This window comes from Nymphalis io, chromosome 3 (assembly GCF_905147045.1).
Source record: "Nymphalis io chromosome 3, ilAglIoxx1.1, whole genome shotgun sequence".
NCBI classification, from domain to species: Eukaryota; Metazoa; Arthropoda; class Insecta; order Lepidoptera; family Nymphalidae; genus Nymphalis; species Nymphalis io.
The window spans coordinates 8,808,706-8,826,775 of NC_065890.1; the positions used below are offsets into that span (position 1 = coordinate 8,808,706).

At 31.8% G+C, this 18,070-nt stretch overlaps 1 protein-coding gene across 2 annotated transcripts; it reads right to left on the reverse strand.

The window, feature by feature from the left end:
- Positions 1 to 8,248: 8,248 nt before the first annotated feature.
- LOC126781434 (5'-AMP-activated protein kinase subunit gamma-2-like) lies at positions 8,249 to 14,515 on the reverse strand. Of its 2 annotated transcripts, none has more exons than XM_050506417.1 (2): positions 14,160 to 14,515; positions 8,249 to 10,597 (listed from the first exon to the last, which is right to left on the reverse strand). In XM_050506417.1, exon 2 carries the CDS (start codon positions 10,517 to 10,519, stop codon positions 8,468 to 8,470), a length of 2,052 nt encoding a protein of 683 aa, XP_050362374.1. In that variant the 5' UTR covers positions 10,520 to 10,597; positions 14,160 to 14,515; the 3' UTR covers positions 8,249 to 8,467. The 2 variants fall into 2 exon arrangements, with proteins under 2 accessions (XP_050362374.1, XP_050362375.1); XM_050506418.1 differs by lacking the exon at positions 14,160 to 14,515 and adding an exon at positions 10,961 to 11,108.
- Positions 14,516 to 18,070: the final 3,555 nt, after the last annotated feature.

Here is an 18,070-nt window from a genome sequence, read left to right on the forward strand (position 1 = left end):
GAATATAAAATACCATCATAGCCTATTAATAGATTGCAGTTTGGACAGTAATGATTTCTGTACTTGAAATAATCCGTGCAGCAAATTAGGATTCCGATTGGGAAGAATCTGTACAGAGATTATACAATAATTATTCAAAAAAGTCAATACAACATAGTTCTAACATAAAGTGTGTTCTGGCATGAAAACGAGTTTTAATAAAAAACCAAAACGAAATGCTAAAATATCTGCCAGTTTCGAAAGCAAACGTCTGTTGTCAACTATTAATATCGCACCTTTATATTTTTACGCAAAATAAATGTGACGTCTAAAAATTAACAGCGATCATTAATAAAAAATCGAGAATGCTAGTGTTCAAGCCTTAAGGCATTTTAGTTACAAGCTACATAATCATAGAACTTAAAAAGTAATCAATCCATTCTCTTTGGCAACATATACAAATTGTGTCTTCAATGACTTGTAAAATCTTGACGCTCTCACCCAACACAAATTGTGAAACATTTTTAACGATGCCCGAGTAACTTTAATGTGCTAAGCGCATTTTTAAACTATTTTATGTGAACATGTCATCGTACTACCTCATTACAATTTATGTATATATAAATATAATACCTAATCCAGTGCCTATACATATATAGAAACAGAAAACATTGGGTAATAAAATTATACGAGATTCTACAATTTTTATATAAAAATCCGGTTTCGTAATGACTTGTTGATATAAGTTAAGCTTTTATTGGAATATAGTGTCCCTCTGACCGAATTACGTCTACGGCGGCCAATTTCAAAGACTAAAGCAACTGCGCAGGAGATATTAACACATAAGTATGTTCGTAAACAAAACTGTGCTCACTCCCATAATCTGATAGGACAGCAGGCAGTTGCAGGATCTTATGTATTTTCCGAGGTATGGGAGTCAAACATTACCACACTTTTCAACTTAAGGATCTATTAAGAGTTTCTTAACTGTAAAACCCAACTGATCTTATTGACCTAACCCGCGACAGGAACGCAAGATCTAGAGATTCGCTAGCTTTTGAGGGCGTACAAGCTCTCAAAAGCTCAATAGACTAGAAAATCCAAACATTTACGAAATATATAATATTATTGAATGAAGATATACCTACGTTTAATTCCATTTTTATGTTATATTTTGTATATCATCAAAATTTTTAAATATTTCGTAACACTATGAGGTAATTCTAATCAAACAAAACCGAAATGTGATTCATTATTACATACTTACTGCTATGTAAATGACAATTATTTATGTTTCTACGAGTCATAGGCACACTACACAAAAAAAATTGTTAAATTTAATTATACAAATACAAGGTAAAACGATGAATTATATACCTATATAAGTCATACCATATGATTTCATAACTCGTGTATGTGTCCAATAAACAGTTGGCTTCATACGCATTACTAAAAATAAAAATCTTATATGCCGGGGATTTACCAATTTTCATTTCGATTTAATGTTTTCATCTTAAGTTACTGTTTAATTTTTAGTTGAATATTTCCAATTATATCAATGCGTTTTGATATTTTATAATGAATGTTGACTTTGTTTGATCATCACGTTATTTTGCAAACACGTTATCAGGAGTATAGAAAAGGACATAAGGTACCTATGCTTCCCTCCTCCCACACTAGTCATTAATAAAAACTATTAAGTATTAAGAACGTATTGTTTTAAAGTCCATCTATCATCCATCAGTCCATCCTATACTGGATACAAGTGCAAACAAAGTTATTAATATTGATATGTTATATTAGTTTTTTACCTTAGTATTTATTTTTACTAGTGTTCGCTCAGTGGTCGAAATTCGACAATAATAATAATTGAAAAATTGAGGATAATACATATATAAATTTGCACGTTTCGAGTAATTTATTTTCAAAACACAGACACACAAGTTCGCCAATAGCTACCATATAAAAAATGAAAATCGGATGAAAAACAGATGAGAACAAGCTGCTGAACCCTTTGTTTTTGTCTTTGCCGTATGTACCTTTGTACCTGAGTAATTACTTTGATGAGAATTTTAATTTGACCTACTTTTGACAAACTTTTGAACGTTTTTTAGTGATTAAGTCTGTTAAAACGTTTTGATTGTGAATTCGTACTGAATTGTAGGTAGTGAGTTATTGTTTTTATTTTACTTAAAAATCTTATATTTTCAACCTTAGGAATAAAACAGAATTAAAACAAATAAAAAGTCAAAATATTTTTAAATAACTTTTCCTTGATACCAAGACGGTAAATAAAAAAAGTATTTAAGTTAGTCGTTGAAGAGAAGTGAAGAGAGAAATTCTTCTACTTTTCAATTCTGTTTGTTTGTTGCTTCGGTAAATAATAATTAATTCTTAATACACAATAAAGTATTTTCGGATAAATTTTCATTCGACAACTTGACGACTGTAAGATCTTGTAAGATAAATTGGACGATTTTTAAAATATAATTAAAAAACAATAATTTATTAACATATTTTAATTCTTATAAAAATAGCTTTTATATGTTCGTTTAACAACAACTCATTAATTAATAAACCTACCTAAAAATATTAATTCCGTGTCAAAAAATATAAGCTTTATATTAATTAATTGTTCATGGCTAACAAATCGAGCCCAGATTTTAATGTCCTGCGGCTTTATTTAAATTAATTCAAATATTTCCGAAATAAAGACTAAGATTTATAAAATGATATAAAATAAAAATTGATTAGATAAAAACAGAATATACTGGTAGAATACAATATCCTTGAGATAACACTTTGAGACTGAAATATTCTGTCTTATCTTTTCAAATTGGCTATTAATTATATTTATGCAAGAGCCGAGATGGCTCAGTGGTAAGAACGCGTGAATCTTAACCGATGACCGTGGGTTCAAGCCCGGGCAAACACCACTGAATTTTTATGTGCTTAATTTGTGATTATAATTCATCTCGTGCTTTACGATGAAGGAAAACATCGTGAGGAAACCTGCATGTGTCTAATTTAACTGAAATTCTGCCACATGTGTATTCCACTAACCCGCATTGGAGCAGTGTCGTGGAATAAGCTCCAAACCTTCTCCTCAAAAAAGAGGAGAGGAGGCATTTAGCCCAGCAGTGGGACATTCACAGGTTGTTACAAAAAATATTAATGTAATTGGTATAAGTTGTCAATTAGTTATACCTAATATTATTCTTGTTAGTTTAGTATTTAGTGTCTTCGTCAGCAGATCACGTGGTCTCGGGTTAAATCATGGGATAAGTACGGCCAATAAAAAAAGAGATTTTCTGTCATCAAATTCTTATAATCCTATTAGTAAGTTGTGTTAGTAACTCTAAAAGCATGTAAAGCCACTATTTTTGTTTCTGTCTATAGGTCGGGTCGTCCTATCGGACTATATCAATGTGGCTGAGGTAAAAGAGAATTCACGTGTGTGTGAAAACACCGTCTGTGTTTTCACACACACATAAACTAAATATCTCCCACGCAGTTGATAGTCGAAGTTGAGAATGGGTGCCGTGGCTGAATTTCATCACGAGAGCATCAACGTTTTATAAACAAGTAACTAAAACTTGTTTTAAAAGTAAGTGAAATTAGACCTAAACTCAGCAGTGGTCACTTGGTAAGCTAAAAGTACCCAGGAGCATGTATTCTATTTATGTTATTCCAATTATACTACTTTCATTTGTCCTTGATTTTTATTGGACCACTTATTTTCCATTCCGCTTTATAACAATACGTTTAGTAGAATAAGTAGTTTTACAAAATTGCAGCCAATATATATAGGAAATAAAAATCTTCATTTCATTTAGACTCTTTAACTTCTTATTAACATACCAAGATGCATACAAAGTGCTTGACAATGACTTTTCGAACTTGTTATCTTTCATGCTATCAAATTAATTTATTATTGTATTGTGAAACTAATATGTTATAATAACATTTCTCGCTTGCAATGTTATTGTTATTATGCAATAGTTGTGAGCCATCAAAACAATATACTTATATTGTATTACTATTCGTAGGGGCTTAATAAAATATAACATGAAAGTAGTAATTATGTATGAGATCATCTTAATGTCTTTGGTATTACACAATTTAACAGTACGCCAGAAGGCTATGTGTTAGTCCGGTCTATGCCAGATGCACTTACAGTAAATAATACCTATATAGAGTGTTAACATATATATACGATACTAGAGAATAATGTCATAATAATACACCGGATTCATTTTTAAGCTGTTTCTATAGACGAGGTGCGCAAAAATGTCAGCATGGTTGACAAAACATAAAAAATATTTGAAATTGCTAATACCTCTTGCAATGTCATGTGTATGGGCAGCGGTATACTTACATCGGTATATTTACCTATTCACCATTTTGCTAATATTAATTTAAATAGAAAATATGTGTGTAATATAGTTATACAATTTTATGCATCGACCGCCAAACGTCAACAGACTGGGCAGTGCCGGTTGCCGATGTGTAGGCAGATTTGTCTCACAATCGCGCGGCAAGCTTCCATATTTATTTTGCCAGTGTCAAGTGACTTACCGGTTTCACACGAGTGGGCCGCTACTGATTCTTATTCGTATGTTAATTTGAATAGAATGAACTGCCGTCTCAGTACTCTCTAGTCCTAATTTTTACAAGCATACGTAACACTATTCTTTTGAAAAGTATGTTATGTAATTGGATATTAGTCCCAATTCTGTTGCATAGAATCTCCAAGTTAATTTGACAGCGTTTAAAATAAAACTCTCGTATGTGTAAGTTTAAGAGAATAGCAAGTCTATTGTCTTGTCAGACTGCATCAGTATTGTAGACGTCAGATAGATTAAATATAACAGACGACTATAATACTTTGCATATGTTATGCAAAGTATTATAATAGACAAACTTAATATATACGACGCTGGGTAGATACAGTAATCGATTCTGTCTTAAAGATACAGTGCAACCTTGAGACGTAGTGGTTTGTTCCGGGTTTGGTCCTGCACCCGCGACCGGTCGCTGCGTCTCTCGCCGCGCCATGCAATCGGCTGCACTCATAAAATTGTCTACACATAATAAACAGCTTTTGAGTTTATATTGTAGGGATCCGTATTAAAACTTACTAAAACAATCGTTTTGTTTTGTACATTACATATAAAAGTATTAGTATTTGTTATTAAAAAATGTGTAAATATTATACTGTACTAAATGTTTATCTAACCAAAAATAAATTTACCGCTTTAAATATTGGGGATATACTTATATGTTAACAATTATGTGGTCACCACCGCCCATAGACATTGGCGATGTAAGAAATATCCCTTACATCCCTTACATCGCCACTATTAGTTACACGGGCTCACTTACCCTTCAAACCGGAACGCAACAATACGAAAACGATATAGAATATCTGATGAGTGGGTGGTTCCTACCCAGACGGGTTTGAACAAAGCCCTTCCATCGAGCAAAACAGGACACAGTATTATTACAATTTATCGATTAATTCGAACATCTCGTATACAACAATTTTTAAATACAAATTTGTAATAAAAAATATATATAGCATACTATACAACATTAGTATCTTAAGTCATCACGATTGTCCTTGTAAATATTTTAACAGGTTTCTGCACCACCTTGTTGACCGCTTCAAGTTCGGAAACAACAAACGAAGCTCGTATATTTTGATGCAGCGATACACAGTTCTCCGAATAAAACATTTCTTGAAATATGATCTTTATTGACGTAGTAATACGAGATGACTTACTTGCTGCGATGGCACAGACAATATCATTAATCATACATAATAATAATAATAATAACCAAAGAATGATTGCAAAAGTGAGCATCATGGTCACATCGGTGATTTGATTACTTTTACTCATTTTGTTTTATTAGTTCTACCAGCGACTTATTTTATGCAGACTTTTTATGTTTATACAGTTATTGTACTCTCACATGCGATCTCATAATTCCTGGAGTAATAATAACTTAATATTTGTATACATTTATGAATAAGCTTTCTTATATTCTAACACTAACTTAATGACTGCGTGATATAAAACGTACATACTATACTTACGAGTCTAGAAGCACACAATTTTGCACAGAAGTTTCTTATATAGCTTAGATAAGTACGTAGAAAGTATTTAAAAAGAATTAAAATTTGAAATTAACATGACTATCACGAAATCAAAACATGCACAACAAATTACTAAGCTCAATCAAAATCATAGTAATTTACAAAAATGGACAGCACTGTGGGAATTTGAAAGTAAAAAAAAATATTTTTGAACATTCATCCAATAAGGAGGTTAAATAATTTATATTAATATGATTTTTTATGGCATTTCGAATTTGTAGTTAGAAATGTGGAGCTAGAGCAGGTTTCTCAAAACCTCGGAGTCGTCGGATAGTTTCGGAGACTTATCGTTATATGAAATACTATAGGACGGCTAGTAAATAATAAATATTAATTACTGTTTGTACGTTTCAATTATATAGAATTGGTCCGCGTGCAATTCTATCCGCGATCTACCCACATGATTAACTTTACCGTTTACCGTGTAAGTGAGCCAGTGTAATTACAGACACAAGGGAACATCTTAGTTCCCAAGGTTGGTGGCGCATTGGTGATGTAAGCGATGGTTCTTACAATGCGTGGTCCATACGCTCGTCCGCGTTCCTATTCTATAAAAAAAACACACACAAACATTAAAAAATCCTCAATTAAAAATTACAAAGATAATATAAGAAAAATAAAGGCCTCCTTCTCCTCAAAAAGAGGAGAGGAGGCCTTTAGCCCAGCAGTGGGACATTCACAGGCTGTTACGGTTACGGTTACTGAAATAGGTTACAGGTTCAGTCTGGACAGTATTAAATAGTAATAACTTTTTTTTAATTTTAGTTAACATGTTAACAAAAAAATTACATCCTTGTATGTATTTTATGATAATATAATTATTATTAGTACTCTAAGAAGATGATGCTGATACTACATTATTTCGCGAAAATTGGTGAAAGATCGGATTTCCTATTAAAATGAAGATTTTTTTTCACCATCGCTCATTTAAATTATAACAACAGCACAATAAGGAGCAACAAAAAAGTTGACCTTGCTTTAATATTTCAGAGTCTTGATAATTTGGTTGTCAATAATATGTATAATAAGTTTGTATATTATAATTACTATTCTGCATAGTAGCTCAAGCTAATGTTTATAATATTTTGATTACGTTTGGGACAAAGGATTAAATATTAATGTTTTGAATAGGAAATTTACGTGTATAATATTAAGCTCACCTGCATAACCAATTTTTAGGTGCAAATAGGGATAGGCCGCTTCTAGTGACCTTACTTTTTTATTTATTGTAGTTAATTGGACTGGCAAATGTATGTAATCTGATAGTTAGTGGTCACCACCGCCCATAGACATTGGCGCGGCAAAAAATATTTACTATACCTTATACCATCCAATAATCTTGGGAACTAAGAATTAACGCCTTGTACCTGTAATCACGTTATACTACGATTACAGTTTCAAACCAGAATACAACAATACCAGGAAGTGCTGTTTGGCTGTAAAAAAACTGATAATTGCGTGTGTGATGACTTTAATACGTTAAACTAATTACTTTCATACTTTATTTATTGTAGTGAGTACAATCACATAAGTAATGCAAACAATATTTTTAAAAAAAATCTGATTTATTTGTTTATTTAGAGCAGACAGACCGTTAATAACAAAAGTATATACTTTTTTAGATTCAGTGTAAAGTTCTTATCTCAATATTAAAAATAATGAAGCCTCTCATATAACCTATAAAAATAAAATAAATTAATCTGTAAGCAAGTTTCAGAAAAAATGCTAACAAGTTCATGATTATGTAGTATCGTTTATTATAAATAAATCATTCTTAAATAAAGCTGTTTTAAAATCGAACAGCATGTTTTTATTGTTATATTTTAATGTCAAATGATTTAATTATTGAAGTTGTCATATAAACTGTTTGTCTATATTTCCATTAAACATTTAATATGAAACAATCGCATTGAGTGAATATTGTATTCATATTTTAATGAATGTATATATCTACTGATCAAATTAAACCTATCAACATTAGAAGTTGACTATTTAGAAATAAAGTGATATTGTTGAAAAATAATATTATGAAATTATAAATTAATTTTACTATAAACAAAAGTATTTACAATGTATTTTTACTGTGGCTACAATTAAAACAAACAGAAATGCTGCTAAAATATTTTATTAGGTTTTTAGCGATATATTATAATGGGTTAAACAATAAATAAGGCATTCACGTGGTATTGATTGCTACTATTAACAATTACGTAATAAGTTAATTTACAATATCATAAGTTACAAGCAGAAAGCATATTTGAGATGAATACACTAATTGTATTTATATCTTTGGAATTATTTTAAATTACGAATCATCAGTTTTTAAATCTAATCATTTGATTGAGATTGTGGTAATGCAGGTGACTTCGTATTATCAATATCTGTCTCAGTATTTGAACTAGTGTCTTCTACTTCAGTCTCCAATTCATTAGTCATTGCTTCCTTAACGTCATCTGTAGAATTATTTGACTCACAAATGGCTTTATTAGCCTCAGGTACATTTTGCGCTCTTATATTAGGTACAGTAAGAGTTATGACTTCATTCTCACTTTCTCTTAACGCTTCGGGTACTTTATTTACTTCCAATGGCCTAAATATTTCCTGCAGTGATGAAACTTTCTTTTCTGTCGGAATAATCCTATTTAGATAAACTAAAATATCTGACAGTGAAACAATTCCTATAAGCTTATCATCCTTATTTACTAATAATAATCGATGACTCTCGGTTCTAACTATAATTTCTAAGGCCTCATATAAAGTAATACTTGAAAGACATTTTTGTATCTTTTCTTCCCAGTCTTTCTTTTTGTTTCGTACATCACCTATTGTTAACGATAAATTCAAATATAACTTTTCACTTACCAAATTCAACACTTCATATTTAGCGTAAACATTAATAAGAACACCATTTTCATCTAAAATGGGCAAAGCTGAGACATCTTTTTCTAATAATAGCTGGAAAGCTTCTTTAATATTTGTGTTATCAGTAACAGATATTATATCTTCATAGGTACCTATTTTTAAATCAAGCAGAGTTTTGTGAAAAAAAGTTAATTCTGGAAATTCATTCAGATAAACGAACAAGAATCGTAATATTCTTTTATGAGATAATATATACAATACATCTCCTGTTAGAGGATCGATCATTAAAAGGCGATGAACTCTATTTTTATTAAGTAAATTTATAGCGTCATGCAATGATTGATCAGGGCTTACACTACATAAAGGTTTACGCGTAGGCCCTAAAATTTTCTTCCAATTATGAAGAGTATGTTTCTCTAAATCATCCATTGAACCATTTTCGTTTTCAATATGTAAAAGAATTCTAATGAAATCAGTAACAGTAATCATACCTACGAGTAATTTTTTAGTAGCATCCCACAATGGAGCCGATCGGATACCATGAGAAACCAAAGTAGGAAATGTTTTTCTAACTGGGAACATAGTATCAAATATTATCACTTTTGCTGACTTAGGAAGAATTTCGTAACACTTATGGTATTTGAAAAAATTTAAAAGAAGTCTTGTTTTGTCACGACCACCTAAAGATATTTGCACAATAGATAAGTATGGATCATACTTAGGTAGCCCACGAACTTCTCGAAACAATTGTTTAGCTTGTACAGGGTCTAAGGAAGCATAAGAATTTTTATGATAAGTAGGTGAAGTCGTTCCTATAGAGGAACGACGAGCTTGTTTCGTATTCTTTTTCTTTACAGTTTCAGACGAATTCTGGTCTGGCTGCGGTTGGGGCTTACTTCTGAATATATCCATGACCCTAGTAATGGGGCTAGATTTTCTTGATGAAACTCCTGTTACTGTATAGTAATATTTTTTATGAGACTCTTTTGTGTCCTGTAAATTTGGATCTTCTTTAGAATTTTCTGGAGCTTCCGCAGATTTGGTTGTTCCACCTAATGCACCTTTAACATTTTGAATAAGCGATTGATGCTTTTTGGAATCACTTTTTCTTCTTATCCGAAATATATCGAAAATAGAGCTTCTTGGACTAGACGATGTTCCGTGAAAGGTTTCGTATTCTTTTTTGTTCACCGTTTCCCTTTCTGTACTTGACGGCCTTGACGATTCAGCAGATCGTTCTCTAAAAATTGATCTTACATGAGGCCTCTGTGATTCAACACCACGTGTCCCAAAATGAATAGTATGAACATTACTTTGAGGTAAATGTTCAGAAGGAACACTTTGATCATCCGATGTTGTTAACGTCGTGACAACAAATTTTTTCCTTTCACCAACAACTGTTTGACTTTCGTTTTGAAATTCAAGTTGATTTTTTTTCTTTTTATTTCTGTGTTTATTTTTTCCATGCTTGCTTGCTGATTCCGCCGTTGCAGCTTCATTTTCCAATATAGGATCCATTATTGTTATCAATATTCTTTATTTTATTTTTTTTAATTTATTACATAAACCAAAATCCAAAAGAATCGATGTTGTTACCTGTAAAGAAAAAGAAAATATTGTGAATAACAGATTTTTAGTATCCTAATAAAGCAGACTAAATGAACAACAAACTAAAATTAGAACTATTTTTCAAGGTAACGTTGTTGCTAGGCAACGTGAAGTTTAATGCGTCAATTTAATGCACCAATGCTAAATTGCTCCTACAACGGATATATTCATTTTCTGAATAATAACGATTGATGACACATATGATAACTTAATTTCACAATGAGATTTTACCGTCAAAATACACAAATAATTTACAATATTCACTGTATCATGCGTGATAACCGGTTCACTAATCAATACTCAAGAGGTGGTGAGCCAAACACGCCATTATTACGTAAACACTTTACGTACCTGTTATAATTTGATATAATATGCCCGAAAACATCGTAATAAAGAAACAAAACATTATAGGTAAAACTAGAAACAAATAAAGTGTATTAAAATAAAATTACTTTAACTAACATCGCGTATAATTCACGGCGACTGTGAATGAAACGCCATATTGTTAATTGGCAGTGGAGAACTCACGCCATCTGCTGACGGGTGGTGTAAAATGAGGGGAGTTTGAGCATTGGCAATGAAAAGCTTTAAATTGTACACATTGTGTTCTGTGAATTTTCACAGAGATGTCATGGCAAAAGTACAAGAGATTATTTAAAACCATGTTATTATAACAAAATTTGTATATCTTTATCAATATTTGAGAAATATAATATTAATTTCACTGAATTATAACGTATTAAATATTTCTTTTTTTTTAATCTAAGCTACAAAATATATATTTAAAAAAAAAAAAATATTTAGATAAAATTATTTTTATTTAAAAATATATAATCTAAAAAAAGGATAAAATCATAATCTATATTTAGACAAACAACGGACTATATGAATATATAAAGATATAAATGTATACACGGCGCATGCGTGGAAACTATGACGTCATATGCCGTCACAAATCCGTGACGTACTAATGCGGGGGCGCGTGGCTCACGATGACGTTAAAGAGAGATGGGGGAACTTGCGATCGATAATCTCCCGATATTAATAATATTCAGTCCAATGACGCTCGATTAATGACAGCACAGGAGTAGAATCGGCCTTTCAATCAACTACGGGTCGGTAGATCACGTGTTAGAGCCACTTGCGGTATAAAATATCGAATACACAGGTCAGCCACTCGCGAGTAATAAGATGTGACATTCTTATGTTCAAGTGTATCGAATAGTTGACCCGTGAAGGATCAATGAATTTTAATTTTCTATCCCACGCATTTTTTTTATCGCGCAACGTTATAATACAATGATGTATTTGCCGGACAAGGGGCAAAACTTTTAACAGTTAGCCTGCACAAGCTTAATTATTACATTGTTTAACTTATATTGCAAATTGATAGGCTTCGTCTATTTTTAATGAGTGCAAAATAGACATTGAATGAAATCGAATACTAAGTTCCATTAAAAGAAGTTGGATTTACATTAAAATATTTTCATTCGTCCACATTTTTACACCGTACACCACATTTTCTAAACGATAACTATGTATACATACCATAAACTGAATTAAAGTAATTGAATAAGATTAAATTATTTTTTAACTACTTTCAAATATAACCCAGTGCTTATTCCTTTGCAATTTATTTTTAGCAAAATGCTACATAGTCTATAGAAAAACTATTAACCTTAAGCGTATTCTTCGATGATGCAAATTCGGATAAGCACCACAGAGGTTGATAAATTTGTTTACAATATAATTCTTTTGTTGAGGATAATCTCGCAAACATGATAAGAATTCCAAAACATGCTTCCGCCAATACACATAGAATTAGAAACACCTAATTCATTGGGTGGCGTTGCTCGAAATCATTGATGAGCAGCAAGTAGTAACTGGTAACAGGCAGTCGCTACTTTCTAAATGGTCAATGAGATGATACAAAGCAACTATGACTTGAAACTATCTAACGCGGAACTGTTTGATAATCATGACAATAGAAAAATATATTATTTAAGAACTACGTATGTTTATTTCTGACACATTCAAATTCGTCTGTTGTCACTATAGACGTACTCGTATTTAAAGTGATTCAATATTCTTTGTTTAAAGCCCGTTTTTCTTGTCAAAACAGATAACATCGTCTGGTCCAGTAACACTAATGTATACAACTGGTCATACGAAAATCGCAGCTAATAAATAGTTAATCCTGACATTTCAGTGATAAATAGCTCTTAGGTAGCCACTTATCTTTGAAGCAGTCGGTGATAAGATAAAATTCATTTTTGAGTCGTTGAAATATACTTAAGTAGGACTAATATAAGTGTTTGGATAAACTAGATGCAGATGAATCGTTTATTCTGTTTACTTGTTAGAAATTTTAAGCAGCCTCCATATAAACAAACCAATGTTTATGCTGATTTAATCAATCTTTAAACGAATTTGGCAGAAATAAAATATTGTTATCACGATTTCGTATATTGGAAGAATAGGCTTAACAAGTCTTAGTTTTAGAATCAGCCCCAGCTTAAAATAAGATTATTTAAGCATATTTTTGACTTAATTGTTAGGCCATAGACACCGGCCTTGGACACCGGCGATCGGTTTTCGATCAAATATATAAAACTTCCAGTCTAAATACTGTTTTCTACCTTTCTGGTATGTGGGGCTCGCCGGTGTCCAAGGCGCCGAGTGCGCCCCGAACATCGAAATATCCATTAAAAAACGAGCGGTACTTTTTCCGTCTTTACGAGGAGCGCCTCGGAATCGCTTGCGCATCGTGACGCACCGTGACGCTCTGACGACTTTTTTTCTAACCTGCCGTAACCACTCTAACACAAGTTTAAAAGTTGTGGAATTAGGACTAAAATCCCATAAGCTTATTGCTAATTTTAATAAAGAAAAGGTAAATCCATCACTCTCTAAGTGTTATTTTTTTATATTCATTATGAAAATAATCCTTCTTCAGTTTAATCTAATCTCTGATTTCGAAGTCATTCGATAAATTTATCGATTGTTTAGGCAATTAATTCGTGCTCTCAATCGTCTTGAATACAATAAATTATTAACGAGGTCAATGATATATATAAAACAGGCGTAGCAATTGGGACAAGTAATGTTTTTAATTATAGTGTAACCAATAACTTCAAAAAACATATGTAAATATTATGAATAAACTTTAAATTTTTTTTACAGATTTTAGTATATATTTATTTATTTTAGGATGTTCATATAAGTTTTATAACATAATATAACAAAATCGAAAAGTATATATATATAGTCTATAGGTATATTATTTATGTATCGAGTGCAGAGTATGATGCCCTTATTTAATCATGACAAATTAATATTTGGTTTAATGCCAAATGAACAATGTACCTATATGAAAACTTGATTATTATTTAATGGCACAAAAAAAGGCAAGGCGAAGTCTTACTCGTTTTTAACAAAATTAAACATATCCATAATCATTACACAACGATAATATAAACGCCTCCATCTCAATGTTAAACATAACCTCAAAATTGTATCATCGCGTTCGATTGTAGTTATATTTACTTACAATAGTGATCATTCCGAACCCCTTTCGCACCGACTATTTGTGAACACTTCACGCACACATACACTTGTTATATGCATAATGCACCAGTCCTAGCAATAGACTTGCTCTCGTATTATTATAAATTATTGTACCACTGGTTTTTGTTTTACAGGGCGAATGCGCGATTGTTGTATAATATTGCCACTAGGATAGTAATTGTTGAAAGCACTGTTTTATCAGTAAAGACCGCCATGCCCAATTAGTACAATTTACAATCGCACTCAGTGTTCAGACATATGCGCTGACGGCATCGAAACAAGCTAGTCGCGTTCACGTAATAATTCTCTCGCGACCCGCTGATGCCGCTGCGTTCGCGCTCAAATATGAGCCGCACGCACACAACGATTCTCTCTCATGCATGAACTATAAACATCCAGACGCGCATATCGTATCGTAGGTGTGTATCAAATATAGACGAACGCGACTCATACTTGATTTGCCTATGCATGATAAATCATTATCATTGTAATATTAATAATAAATAGTAAAATAATATTACGATGTTTATAACACAAAACTATGTACATAGGTATAGTATATAGTACATTGTTCATTAAATAAAAAACGCTTCCAGATATGGAATAATATTGAAGCATTTATTATTTTTAATAAAATTTCTGTAATGAAACGAAATTTATAATATTAATATTATAAATTGCTTATTATATTTGTTTTGTACTCCAACAATTTCAACTTCATAGTATTACCTATTATCATAATTATTGTGTACTTACATAGCATACACGTTTTGTTAGAAACTTACACTACCTAAGTATTAGGTCCATACATATGAAATTGGCGTTTTCTACGGGAGAAATATAAAGTCAATTTTTTTTTTGTAAAATATATTTAATTAATCAAAGTATGCACCATTGTTATCTATGCACTTTTGCCATCTCATAGGTAGTTCATTTTACCTTACGAAAAAAAAACCATGGGGGCGAGAATCAATAAACTCTTTGAAGGCGGTTTGGACTGCCGCATCGGAGTTGAATTTTTTCCTTGTTAGACGTTGTCAAAATTCCGGAAATAATGGTAATCTGTTGGAGCAAGGTCCGGGTGTAGTAGGGTGGATGTCGCAGACATTCCAATTGTAGCTCATCTAACTTAGTGGTTATTTGAAGTGCAGTGTGTGGTCTTGCGTTGAAGCAGCAGTGGCCTAGAGCTATTGACCCATCTCCGTTGTTTACCAGCTAGTTCTTCCTTCATGGTTTGCAGTTGCTAACAATAGATATCAGCCGTAATCGTTTGGCCAGATTTTAGAAAGCTGTAGTGAACGACACCGGCGCTAGTCCACCAAACACTCACAAGTAACTTTTTCCGAGTCAATTTTCGTTTAGGGCAGGATTTGGCTGGGTCTCTAGGGTTCAGCCATTGTGACGAGCACTTCCGATTATCGTACAGTATCCACTTTTCATCACAAGTAATGATTCGATTTAAAATTTCTTTATTATTGTGTCGGTTGAGCAAAGTAACACAGCAGTGGACGCGTGTTTGCAAGTTCGATTCACTCAATTCATATAGTACCCATCGTTCAAGTTTTTTTACTTTCCCGATATCCTTCAAGTGTTTTTTGTTAAGTTTTATCACTTACCCCGAAGCCTGCAGCTATCTCTGAAGTGCTTTGTGATGGATCCGCTTCCACAATAGCCTTTAATTCTTTATTTTCCACTTTGATCTCCGGCCGCGTACGGGGCTGGTTCTGAAGGTCGAAATTTCCAGAACGAAAACGTTGAAACCAAAAACGTACCGTGCTTTCTTTTGCGACACTAGCGCCGTAAACATTATTAGATTAATTCTTCGAGCTGTTTCTGCAGCACTGGTGCCACGCTAGTACTCGTACTCGTAAATATACCAATATTTCATGTTTTCCATTGTGCGGTAATAAGCGAAACCAAAGAAAAAAATAATGAGAAAAAAACAAATTAATGACTGTTTTCAAAACTCAAATGTAGCAGCTAAATGAATTTATAAATTTGAATTTGGAATTCTTAACCAAAAAGGAGATATTTCTGATCAAAATGGTCAGTACGACAAAACGCTAATTTCATATGTAAGGACCTAATATATATTCGCTATTACAAACTTATGTATATCTACATATTATGTAATATCGAGAAATCAGCTTTCATGGGCTGCACATATTTAGTTAAATACTCATTATCACAAACTGAAAATTTAATGAGTATAAAAAATAGCACAGTATTTGAGTATTTATACACAGATATAGACACAATTTCAAATGATTTATTTAACATTCATTTATTGTCCATGTATTTCATTTGTCATTTATAAACATTTAATGGAAAAATAGTTATATACCTACCTATGTACTATGTTTCAGATAACATTTTGGAATTATAATTCGCAGTTCAGAGATCACCTAACTGCTGTTAACTCCGTGCCAGCACACAGCGATAGTGACTCGCAAAAACAGATCACTGAATCAACTTCTATCGCTGTGACTGTAGCTGAATCAATTTGAAAAATACCGTATACCTCATGTACATGAGAATATGACAAACACTTACCAAAGGCAATCAATCTATCAAGACAAGAAAAGAACGCCACTAATTTCGTCCTCTTCCGTATGTTTAATGTTTTTATAACGACAGTTTCACATAATTACCTACTTTATCATATTTTTTTATATAATTGTTAGGGCTGATATAGTTTATGACGAAGCACACTTGTCTAGAAGATACCCATTGACTATTGCCTTAATGAAGAAGAAGAAGAAATGAGGAAACAAAAGGCCTCGCATGATTGGTAGGAGGTTAAAGCAGGTATTAAGTTACATAACCTGTATGCAGACTCTCCAAAGAAAAATCTACAGACTGACAATAACTTTGACTGAACCACCCCACAAGTGACTGCAGTACTCCATATGAACGAACCTGAGCTTGATATAAAATTAAAAATATCAAGTCTCTTAGTAGCGATATTAACCTCGATGGTTCTATCAAATCTTAATTTCAAATACACATATGCATATGTTGGTACGTCAATAGCGCAATAGAAAGTTTAAATATTACAATTTTACCGTTCCTTTCAAGTTTTTATTGTTATAATTTAATAATGATCTTGTTTAAGATAACAGAATATTTATTTCATTTATAAATGCTTTATAACGCCTAAGATTATTTTATATTTGTAGCATAATAGTTCACAACTAACAAAAGCTTAGCTAATAGCTTACAACTAAGAAATCAACTGACTATATTCACTTACTCGCAATTTAATTCATTTCAATTTTTAAGTCAAAAATAAAAGTTGATCTTGATATTTGTTAGTATTTTTAAAATTTTAATAGCAAGTTCTAGTATGTCTTATTGAAAAAAAATTGTTATACTGGTCAGTTAATCCAGTCATTACTTCAGAAAATTGGCATATAGTAAATACATTTGAACGGTAAGTGAAAAATTGGAATATGATTCATAGAGGCCGTATAGCGTAAAAAAAAGAAACAAAAGTTTAACGCAATTTTCTCCTATTGTATAAAAAACTAAATTTTCAAGATGGCGCTTTTTTCAAGATGGCGGTGAAAACTCATAAGAAATCGTGATAGACAACTCAAAGTTAAGTATTTCTAAGTCACAATAGTATCTACATAATATTTAAAAATGAGCCTTCTTGATTTACATGCATTTTGAAATGTACATATTCGTATATTATAATGACTGGACTAGGTTATATCATACATTTTTTTAAGTATTGGCAAGTTATTTAAATATCGACTGAAAATTATTTATTACTCATATATGTATGTATATAGGTAGCTTCAAGCTAATGAGCATTTTCCATCGTAGTGTATAACTACTTATATTTAATTATTAAATTACAAAAACAAAATTTTTATAATCATATGATAT